General features: G+C 35.5%; 1 protein-coding gene across 1 annotated transcript in view; it reads right to left on the bottom strand.

Annotated features, from left to right (window-relative positions):
• Positions 1–9590, bottom strand: part of LOC117314982 — a 47218-nt gene extending 37628 nt beyond the window's left edge. Inside the window, exons 1-6 of the mRNA XM_033869107.1 lie at positions 9565–9590; positions 8162–8350; positions 4989–5022; positions 4466–4616; positions 2508–2645; positions 948–1089 (exon numbers count right to left, since the gene is read on the bottom strand). Of these exons, the coding sequence (XP_033724998.1) occupies positions 948–1089; positions 2508–2645; positions 4466–4616; positions 4989–5022; positions 8162–8350; positions 9565–9574 (664 nt within the window). The 5' untranslated portion in view covers positions 9575–9590. The remainder of the gene's footprint in view (positions 1–947; positions 1090–2507; positions 2646–4465; positions 4617–4988; positions 5023–8161; positions 8351–9564) is intronic.
• Positions 9591–11956: the final 2366 nt, after the last annotated feature.

The raw sequence follows: 11956 nt of genomic DNA, 5'->3' as shown, positions 1-11956 counted from the left end.
AAAATGGCAGCGCCCGTACAGAAACAAAATGGTGGTGCCTGTACAGGGTGAAGCAAACCGACCAAAAATTGTGAGAAGAAACCCTCCTGCCGCATTTAAAAGCAATGGTTGGAAATATTTTGGTTTCGTGACGAAAAGGAGAAAACCATCTGTCATTTATGTTTGTTTGTGTGTTTGTTTTTGCTTAACTTCCTATTAACAGCCAGGGTCATTTAAGGACGTGCCAGGTTTTGGAGGTGGAGGAAAGCCGGAGTACCCGCAGAAAAACCACCAGCCTACAGTCAGTACCTGGCAACTGCCCCACGTAGGTTTCGAACTCGCAACCCAGAGGTGGAGGCCTAGTGATAAAATGTTGGGACACCTCAACCACTCGGCCACTGCGACCCCTCTGTCATTTATGAAACCAGGAGGTGAGTTATAAGAGCAGTTATACAACTAATACAACTGAGAAAAAGCTTAAAATGTGTTTTTCAAGATGGCTGTCATTGCGGCCATCTTGGATTTCTGACCGACCTGAAAACAACAACACTTGATCTGGACCAACTCAGGATCATTTCTGGTAAGTAAGAGCTGAATCTCACTGAGAGAATTTGAGAAGAAGTTTGAAATGTGAAAAGCGCACGGCTGTTGACGACAAAATAAGCATGATGACTATATGTCATCCTGACCCTTCCTAAAAAAAGTATTGTGATACAAATTGTATTGCTAGTAACTACGGTAGTATGCATCCTATCATGAGTATAGTGTATAATTTATACCCTAATAAATGTCACCATTAAATATTTGAGCCAACCGAATAATGCCATATTTGAATGATTTTTATGACATTGTATTTAACATTTAAACAATATGTAATTTATTGAAAAAAACATATGAAATAGGTTGATTTTTTAAACATCATGGCATTATATAGCAGAACATGTTGAAGAAGATTATTGGTTTCTTACCCCCTCTAATCAGCTCCATGTGGATATCAACAGATTTACCTCTGAAACAGACGCCGTAGAGTTCAGGAGAAATAATGGCCTTTGCAGTTTGTAGATCAATCATTGCATTGATTTCATTTTTATAATCAGCAGAATGCATGACCTGAAATAAGCAAGAAAATTTAACTTTATATTAAAACCAAACCATTCTCCAAAATTTTAGAGTAGAAGTATAATAAGTCGATATATGTATGTATAACCTAAATACTCTAAACAAGAGGCCAATGGGCCATAAAAGTCACCTGAGTTCTGAAATATTTCAGTTAATTTGTCCCTTTTTGGCCTTAAGTTTGCACCTCATCCTCCTGAGGTCAGTCTTCGCCATGATGTGCATACCCTCAAACTGCCAATCCGTAGTGTAAATTTTAATCCAGATCATATGGCAACTAAACAAGTCAGAAATGTGAATTGTTTATTGACAGATGAGGCACAAAAAACAATAAGAACAAGAGGCCCAATGGGCCTGTATTGCTCATATGGCAACTTTGAAGTTGATCAAGGTCATATCTACAGATACTATGCTTATTACATCTTCATTCAAATATCAGAGTAGGATCCAGATCAAGGTCATTCTTTCGAAAAAACTTGGTAGCCCTTCAGCCCAGCATGCTACAAGCCTAATATCAAGTCCCCTGCCCTCTTGGTTATTAAGAAAAAGTTGTTTGAAGATTATAGCCTATTTGACCCATGTGACCTTGAATGAAGGTCAAGGTTATTTATTTGAAAAATGTTGGTAGCCCGTTACCCCAGCATTATACAGGCCCAATTTCATTTCCCTGGACCTCTTGGTTATGGAGAAGAATTTGTTTGAAGATTATAGCCTATTTGACCAATGCGACCTTAAATGAAAGTCAAGGTCATATGTTTGAACAAACTTGGTAGCCCTTCACCCTAGCATCTTACAGACCCAATATCAACTCCCTTGTCCTCTTTATCATTGAGAATAAGTTTTTGAAGATTATAGCCCATTTGAGCCATGTGACCTTGAATAAAGGTCAAGGTCATTCATTTTAACAAACTTTGTAGCCCTTCAGCCCAGGATGCTACAGGCCTAATATCAAGTCCCTGGGCCTCTTGGTTAGTGAGAAGAAGTTGTTTAAATGAAAAAGTTCACGTCTGATGGACAGACACAGACAAAAACCTATAGTCCCGCTGGTTTCACCAGTAGGGGACTAATAACCATAATTATTTCTACAATTACAGACGTATGAAAGACAGATAACCGACAATTCAAGGCACTTCGAATATATTGTCGGATTGTGGTGTACTAAAAATTAATACAGTCTTAAAACATCACTCCTCTGGGGTTAGTTATTGTAGTCTTTTTTTCTATTGCAAATCAATTTCTATTAATTTTGCCCATTTTACAGGCTTATTTATTCTGCAAAACTGTCTATTAATGACATTTTAATTGGTGATGTATGCAGTAGTGTATGAATGAACAGACAGATGGACACCATGGATACTATAGAGTACACATGTGTTGCATCGCAACAATAAAGGGAAGTAACTCTGACTCACCACCTTTCGGACATGTTGTTTTCCTGTCAGTATGTCCTTCACCGAATGTACTTCATTTAAAATGCTGTCTGTTCCCAAATTATCCAGTATTCCATAGTCCTTGTCTTTTTCATACCTTCTCCCTTTGTCAAGGCTTATCTGAAATAATAGTAAATATCACATGGCAAGTTGCTTACTTTTTATTAGCATAACAAGAGCTGTTGGAGAACAGCATAGCTCGTCTAGCAAATGTTTGTCAATCAATATTTAAAATATATTAATTGGAATGGTTTCGCAAATTGCATTAACAATATTTATATTGTTTACTTGATCAGATTGTGTTGTGTCAATTCATGCAATTTTCAAAACCATACCAATTTATATATATATATATATATATAAATTATTTATTGACAAACATTCGGGAGACAAGCTATGCTGTTGTAGATTAAATGAATATATTAAATACAAATATAATTGCTTTTGGACATATTTCTTCAATTTTTTTTATAAAATATTATCCTTATGAGAGTTGTCTCCCTTGAAAAATGTGGACCGGTATATAAATTGTCAAATGTGAGCATTTTCACTTTGTTTTTTTTTTCAGTTTCACTCCAAGAAGGGAAAGTGTAACTCTATAGGGACTCTTTTACCAAACATCAGCACCCTAGTACAATCATAAAGTGAGGTGTTAATAGCTTTCAACATTTGCACAAAATGTCTTAAAAAATCTGTTTTTGCTAAAAAAAAATCTTTCAGTTTAACTCCGGCAAGAGATAGTTAAACCCCCATAGGGACCGAATACCATGTATTACTATGCCTTTCAAGACTCACAACATAAACTTAACACAAAGTCCAAAGATTTAAAAACAAAAACAAAAAAACACTTATTTAAAAAGAAAAAAATCCAGTTTTAATCCAGGAAGGGATTGTCTTACTCCAAAAACTTAATGCAGAAATATTTTAAGTCCAAAAATTTGAAAAATCTGTGTTTTTTTCAAAAAAGTCTTTAAGTTTAACCCCCACAGGAACCATAATACAATAAATTACTATGCCTTTCAACACTTGAAACCAAAAACTTTACATTTGAAAAACCAACGCCGACGCCAGAGTGACGACATATGCTCTCACTCTACTTGAAGAGATGAGCTAAAAATTTGCATGAGATTAATCATGAATTTATTGTGATGCTAATATTCAAATGAATATTAACGCTAGCAAAATAGAATTTGTGTGATGTACTTAAGAAAAAACATTGATTTTGTTTGAGGTCTGATGGTGTTATCATGAGATGGTATAGTGCCCGAGCCTAAGGCAATACTGTATAATTAAATATATGAAATTAAGTCAACAAATGTCCATTTCAGTGCATTAAAATGATTTATGGTAACTTAGTTAATACATTTGGCGCATGTAAACAATCTTAAGTCACAGAGAAGTTGAAAAGTTGTCTAATAATGCTACCAGTGATACAATTTGTGATGATCATAAGTATAAAGTATGGCAATGTCAAAGTAACATGACAATAAACTTAATCAGTGGGTTAGGGAAGGTTGTTCTAGGATGGGACACCCACCTGAACCACACAATGTCATATATTCACCAAACAGATGTTAGAAACAATCACACGAAGAATCAGCATTTATTTCCTGGTAAAAATTTAACAGAACAAGGAACTATGGGGAACATGCACGCGAAGTTAGTACATCGTGACCCTTTGTTTTAATATTTCTCCGAGATTTTTAGCGATGTTGACTTGGATAGATCAAACTCGTGCTAATTTTCATAAGTATAATTTTGAATAGTTTGAACGGTTTCAACAAAATCTATTCCACATTTATCGAAATGACCAAAGGTATACTACAATATTTTTCTTTAATTCCTGTTGTTTTTCTTATTGATCGATTAAGCTATGACTGGTCATCTCAGACCAACTTATCATCTAATTTGATATTTGCCTGTCTGCAACCCATGTTTACCTGTGTTGTATCCAGCACATGCATTTCTGGAAGGGTTTTGCATTCCTTATCGTCCCTTAAACGATCGAGCAAGGCAGCTATTCTTTGTTGATAGTTCTCATCTTCAAATGTAGCTTTGGTACATGTTTTGGAAAGATCCAATTTCAGAGGTCTACAAAGGTAAACAAAATACCAAAAAAGATTACACGTTGTCAATAATTATTTACTTGTTTTGGAAGTATTCATTTATGATTTAATATCATATGTCATTGAGAAAAGTTATTTTTACTTAAGAACATTCTACTTGTTTGGTTTATATGGCCTGAAATCATAATTAAGCTTGTGACATTCATGAAAATACAAGCAGAACTTGGATGCAGTATGAATCTGTTTTAGTTGATGATTATTTCAAAGTTATACAGAAGCTGAAACATAACAAGATGGCTGCAATGGTGCCCATCTTGGATTTCTGACCACCCGATAACCTAACAAACAACTATAGAAGGGCATGGCAAAAAGATAAATCTGGAATTAAAAAACATACTTGTGTTGCTTTTGTGGAGGGCTGCTTTCCTCAGCTGAAACAAATTAAGCAATTCAAGTTATCAGTTTCAGACAACTGAAAATTTCATGAAGACCAAATGCATTTGTCACAAAAATATTACGAATATCCTACTGAATGCATTTAAAAAATCTCCACACATTCTCAGACTGCAGAAACATTAAATGACAGGCCAAATATCAAGTCTCTGGGCCTCTTGGTTATTAAGAGGCTTTTTGAAGATTTTAGCCTATTTGACCCATATGACCTTGAATGAGCGTCAAGGTCGTTCATTTGAATAAACTTGGTAGCCATTTACCACATCATGCTACAAACAAAATATCAAGTATCTGGGCCTCTTAGTTATTGAGTAGAAGCTGTTAAAATAATAAATCATAATCATAATGAATTAAATATTCTTTTACATCTATATAAAACTATATACAGTCAAACCTGTCTATAGCGACCAACCAAGGGGAGGCAGAAAAACGGTCACTATAGACAGGTTGCCTTTATAGACAGGTCAAAATTATTGCACCAACCAATTTACTTAAAACTGCCATAAATGAATTGTCATTGAACAGGGCATTCAGAAGACCAGTCAGAAGTTAAATAAATGCATAAACTTTATAAATCTGAAGGGTTTAATATTTAATGATTTGTGGACCCAAACAGAAAATATAACTCAAAATGGATAATTTTTTTGTAAATATTTTGTTCTGAAATAATGCTATATGTATCTATCAAATTATCTCCCTTTCTTTCATAAATAAAGAAAAATAATACATAATAATTAATTAATTAATTAGGGCTTTTCACCCAAGTGGTGAAAAGACCTATTGTTTTTGTTCTGTTTCTTCTTATTATTATTATTATTACAAGCTAACCGGTAATAAGTATTTATATATTAAAGTATTTAAAAGGTAAAAGTTGTAGTAATCCAGACGAGTCTGCCGTTGATACATTTATTATGAGATGGCCCTATGGTCATAATCAGGATCAGCTGAGGGAGTCAGATCAGACCTGCAGACCAGTCAATTTTAAACAAAGAAGCACTGTACATGAGAAGTACAAATATTCTAAATAGAAAAATCTCGCGGATAAGATCGACTATGGTTGAGAAGATGAATTATTTAATATGACCATAACTGTAAACTGGAAAACGAAAGTAGGTCTAGCCTAGGTGAAGCAGAGACTCTGGGTGAAGCAAATACTGCTATTTTCGCAATAACTGTTCGTTTTACTTGATACGATAGCTATGAACATAATCAGTGTTACTTTCCGTTGTATTTTAGCACATTGGTGTCTTAAAAAAATGTGAAAATAATCCGGTAATGTTCAAGAACTTCTGTTTTTATTATCGTCATGTTTACCGGGTCACGTTCTAATAGCATGTGAGATTCCGGTTACGTCATCAAATTCATTTCCCGCGAATTTATTGGGAAATCTAAATTACACTCATAATGAAATGAAATGAAAGGAATAAAAAATGACAAAATAAAAATATTGTGATCAGTATTTAGTGCGACATTAAATATTCGTTGTAAATAGTTGCTACGATTCGCTAACCTAAAGCACAAGTAATTGAAATCAAATCATTTTAAAATCCATATTTCGTTTCTATTATAATCTTAAAATTTGCATCACCAGATTGTTTAGAAGCTTTGCAGTACTGACTCTTTCAAACGCACAGATGCTTTGATTTGAGCAAAGATGGCGACCTGAAGCTGTGAGGCGGTTTGGATTGAAATTAAAATGCGTATATTTCGGCAAGTAAACATCGTACAATGTACCCGTGTGGTCAGATCATCTAATTTTGTCATTATGTATTCAGAACAGTTGTTGTTTAGTCGCTACGGTCATTAACATAAAAATTCGGATTATTATATAAATACTTATTTAATTATTATTATTCTTTTTCTTCTGTATTTCATTTTGTCACTACGTTTACGCCAAATTGGTTAAAGTTAGCCAAAATTTTATTGAAGAATGTTTAATGGTTAGGTCTGAATATGGTCATCTCACAAAATTAAGTAGGTCATAAAATTCAAAATGGCCGCCATGGGGCCAAACCTAAAAAGTCAAAAATGGCCATAACTCAAACATCGTTTAAGTTACAGATTTTTAAAAGGTATATTATTGTAGGATTCATCTGGGGCCAACTTTTAATGATGCATTGTTTTGAGGTCAGAGGTCAAATGAAAAAGCTCGCCTGAGGGTCAAGTTAGTCTATTTTTAAAAAATCTTCATTTTTCCTTCTTTTTCAAAAATTCTTTCGAAATATGATGCAGAACGTCATTCTAATGAATTTGACGTTTTCAGTTTTTCTGTGACACATACGGTTTCTGTTGTACGCCATTTTGAATTTCCCCCTATATATTTCAATAGAAAAGTGTGTTACATTTCAAACTTCTTCTCAAGTTCTACCTGTGGCATTCAGCTCAATCTTAGCTGAAATAATCCTTGGACTGTCCTGGCCAAGTAATGTTATTTTTTAAGTTGGTTTGAAATTCAAGATGGCCGCCATGACGTCATGTATTGAAAAGTTTAAAATGGCCATAACTCTAAAAGTATTCATTTTACAAAGGTCACGTAATAATGTGATTTGTAGATAATGACTAGCGCTAACTTTTACTCACCAAAAATTTTAAGGTCAGAGGCCAAATAAAAGAGTTCGCTATGGGGTCAAATTAGTCTATTTTTACAAAAATCTTCATTTTTTAATCTTTTTCCAAACAAAGTTCTTAGTATGATGTAGAATGTCATTCTGATAAATTTGACGTTTTCAGTTTTTCTGTGACACATACGGTTTCCGGTATACGCCATTTTGAATTTCCACTATATATTCTATATCAAAAATAGTTTTACATTTCAAACTTCTTCTCAAGTTCTACCTGTGGCATTCAGCAAAATAGTTTTACATTTTAAACTTCTTCTCAAGTTCCACCTGTGGTATTCAGCTCAATCAAATCTATAAACAATGAACTACATTGTACCTGTGGATATGTTTTAAGGCATAGAGCTTTGTTTTAAAATATTGTTTGAATGCATTTTGATTTCAATTTACCAGTGATATTGTAAATTCGTTAATTGTTGAAGTTGGCTGTAAATCTTGAAAATTTCCACGTTATTGAAAAAAAAAACATGTGCTTGAACTATCTGACATACATCTTTACCTTTATCAAGACTGCTAACTTGATATTCCTCCTTAACTTTTTCATTGGAAACGCACATCTTCTCATTGGAAACGCACATCTTCTCATTGGAAACGCACATCTTCTCATTGGAAACGCACATCTTCTCATTGGAAACGCACATCTTCTCATTGGAAACGCACATCTTCGCGGCACTTGCGTTACTATCATCTAAAATATATACATTATTGTTGGTTTACATCAATACATCTACCAGGTACATAATGTTTCCAAAATAATGGAAGACATTTGTTTGAAGTTTAGTAGCTAGAAAAGCTCTTGAAAACAGGCTAAGGGTTATATACACAAATACATTCACGAGAACATAAATGAGAATTTCTGAGACTGATTAAATTTGACTTATCAGTTTTGGAGATGGCATCAAGCATGTAAATCATTTAAGTCACACGATGGACGATTGTGCTTGGCCGGACAACTGCCTGATGTAAAACACACCGGGTCTTAATTATACAAATTGTTACACTATTCACGATGGAAGAGACTTCATACCCAGTCCGAGGTCAGTGAATAGACAGGGTATTCCTATGTACAGGTATATCATATACTCAACAGTGGCGTAATTCACTGTACTGTGTGAATCAAGTATGTGCTGTTTTATCAGCAAAGGGGGGGGGGGGGGGCTGTATCTGTTTGTATTGGTCTGGACATCTGACCAATCAATCAAACAACGGTGTATGGACATTTTACGCAAATTAAACTTCCTGCCTCGTGTAAGAGTTTGGCTGGCCAGCACTCGACAAGCCTCGCGTGCTGACTGGCCAAACTCTTACACTTGGGTTGAGATATCCTTGTCCACGGAACAGACCCATGATAGATTATATTATTCAGACTATACTCCATCACTTGGAAAGCCTCATGTTTGGGAATTTAACAAATACCCCACTCCTCGGGTTGAGATCCGCCTATCTCATCCTAAAAGGGGTGAAAGATTCTATAATCACCAGTGAGGGACAGGGGTGGATATATACATGAAGTTTTCATATGAGATATAGATCGGACGTACGGATATATAATTAGATTGTGTAAGCATTATTTCATGAATTTGTTTATTCATCATCATATTTCATTTTTTTATCACTAGACATCCCAGTTGTGATCTGTAGCCCGAGATTCCTCTTGCCCTGACACCATGTCTGGTGCAGCCTGCAGGGCAGACATGTTGTCAGGGCCAGGGAAACTCGGGCTAAAGCCAGAAGACAGAACCAGAGTTGACGAACTTAAATCAACATACAATGCCAATGGTACGGGTATCAGAACTTTTACAATAATTACAAATTGTATCATTTCTTTACACGACAGGAATATTTTGTAATCAGATCGAATAAGACATCATAGTATATATATATGCATAAAGGAGTAGATACCTGTAGCCATGTCTCGTCGTGTTCTAGAACTACAAAGGCTTGTCCGGTGATTTTGCGCATCCGGTGATTTTGCGCAGTCGAAAGTTACGCCCATCTGATGTCACATCCGTCAAAAATACTACGATGTTTACGTTTACTATATTCGTGTCAGCTGTAATTTTTTTTCATCAGAAGTGACATTTGTGCAGAAACTAAAATCTGGTGCAGAAGAAACGAGATATTGGTGAGTAATTACTCCCTTCATGCAATAATAATTAAGTAAAACCATCATTAACACATATATATCAACAAGGCCTAAATGTAGATGGTCGCCGCCTCCGGCGAGTTGTAAACATTGCGTCATATCTCATTATATCACAGGAAAATCCTATTTCACAGATTTCTTACCTTATTGCTGCAAACTGATTTCGCTTACGTCCCATATACTTCAATAAACTGGAGCAAATAATCCAAAAATGTGTTTTGTGCAAGCTATAATGCACGTTTGTTACTACCGAGCAGACGAAGTTCAGTTGTGCCTGCGATTCATGAATGAAAAATGAGGCCCCGAATCAGCATTGCATTCAAGTGGCGGGAAACTCGTCCAAAATAAAAAAAAAACTATGGAAGCCCATCAGCTCCAAATCATAACGTAAAAGCATAGTCAAAGAATGGATTGAAATCACTGTTTTAAACACATCATCATCAAAATTTACAAATATAAACAAAAAGAAAAAATAATAATATTAAAAAACATGCTGTTGTAGAATAAGTGAAGTAACTAAGATTAGAAAATATTAAAATAAAAAATACAGTACAGTCTTCTTTATTTTCAGAATTTCCGTCAGTATGCCTTCTTCAAAGATAAAAACAACTTATACATATGCAATGATGAAAGAGGCCTATGCTGATGTCAAAACTAAACATCATAAAATCAGAAGTGCAGCAAAAATTCATAACATTCCAGAATCAACTCTAAGGTACAGACTTAAACATCCAGAAGGGACAGATGTAAAAAAAGGCGGCCCTACAATTTTCTCTAGAAAGCAGGAAGAACTTCTTGCAGATCACTGCATTGGAATGGCCCATTTAGGCTATGGATTTACCAGATGGCAAATTATTGAGATGGCAAAGAATATGTGTGAGGTTGTTGGGAAGGAAAATATTGAGCCTACAAAGCATTGGTTTTATGGTTTTCTAGGGCGTTTTCCCGAGTTGTCGATGGTGAAGCCAAAGAAAAGAGAAGTTGCAAGGGACAAGGCAGTGACAAGTGATATGCTGTGCACATATTTTGCTGAGCTGAAGTTGATCCTAGACAAATATCAGATCATGAACAAAGCAGAGCAAATCTGGAACGTTGATGAGTCTGGGATATCTTTAGACCACACTCCACCTAAAGTCCTAGCAAGAGCTGGAACAAATCCATATGCTGTTACTCAAGGCAAATCGGCGAATACGACCCTGATAGCTGCTGGAAGTGCCATTGGTGAGACGATACCACCGTATATCATTTTTAAAGGAGAACGTCTGTCAAAAGAAATGAGATCGAGTGGCATTCAGGGTACTGAATATCGTGTTTCTCCCACTGGATGGTCGAATTCTGTGTTATTTTTTGATTTTTTCAAGAACCACTTCTTGAAACATGTTACAATACGGCCTTGTATTCTTCTTTACGATGGACATTCCACACATATCAATATTGATGTCATTGAGGCAGCAAGAGAGGAGGATGTGCACCTATTTGTACTCCCTCCACACAGCAGTCACTGTTTGCAGCCACTGGATGTTGCTGGTTTTAGCCCTCTAAAATGCAGCCTTAATGCACAGATTCATAAGTTCTTACACAGTAATCCAAATTCTGTCATAACCCCAAAGGATTTGCCCAGTTTAATTGGCACTGCGTACAAAAGCGCATTGACTGTGAGCACCATAATGTCGGGTTTTAGAAAGACTGGGATATTTCCATTCAATCCATCTGCCCCATCAGTTGAACCACCTGTTATCACCAAACAGACAGAGAGCAAAAACATCAACAGAACAGAAAGGCAAGATAACAGAAATGTAAAAATTTTGTTTCAGGAAAAGTCATCTGAATACAGCACGAGGTTGTCAGAGAAAGGAGAAACTAAAAAGAAAAGAAAGGCGTTTGTACCACCTTATGGATGTGCGATTACTGAGGATGAATCCTACCAAAAAAAGAAAGAGATGCAAAAGAGAAGTGGAAATGAAAAGGTTAACATATCAGAAACAGACAACGTAAAACACACTAGTACGGCAAAAAGAAAGTCATTTAAACCACCATTGAAAGAACAAAGTTGCAAAGAGAATCAGGGAGAAGATGTAAGTGACCCCAAAAAACCCAAGACTACAACAGGCAAATTGATAGGTAAAGGAAAGGGACCACATAAGAACT

The sequence above is a fragment of the Pecten maximus genome, chromosome 17, assembly GCF_902652985.1.
Source record: "Pecten maximus chromosome 17, xPecMax1.1, whole genome shotgun sequence".
Lineage (NCBI taxonomy): Eukaryota > Metazoa > Mollusca > Bivalvia > Pectinida > Pectinidae > Pecten > Pecten maximus.
Note: the sequence above shows the minus strand (reverse complement) of the source record. Positions and strands in the feature narration are given on the sequence as shown.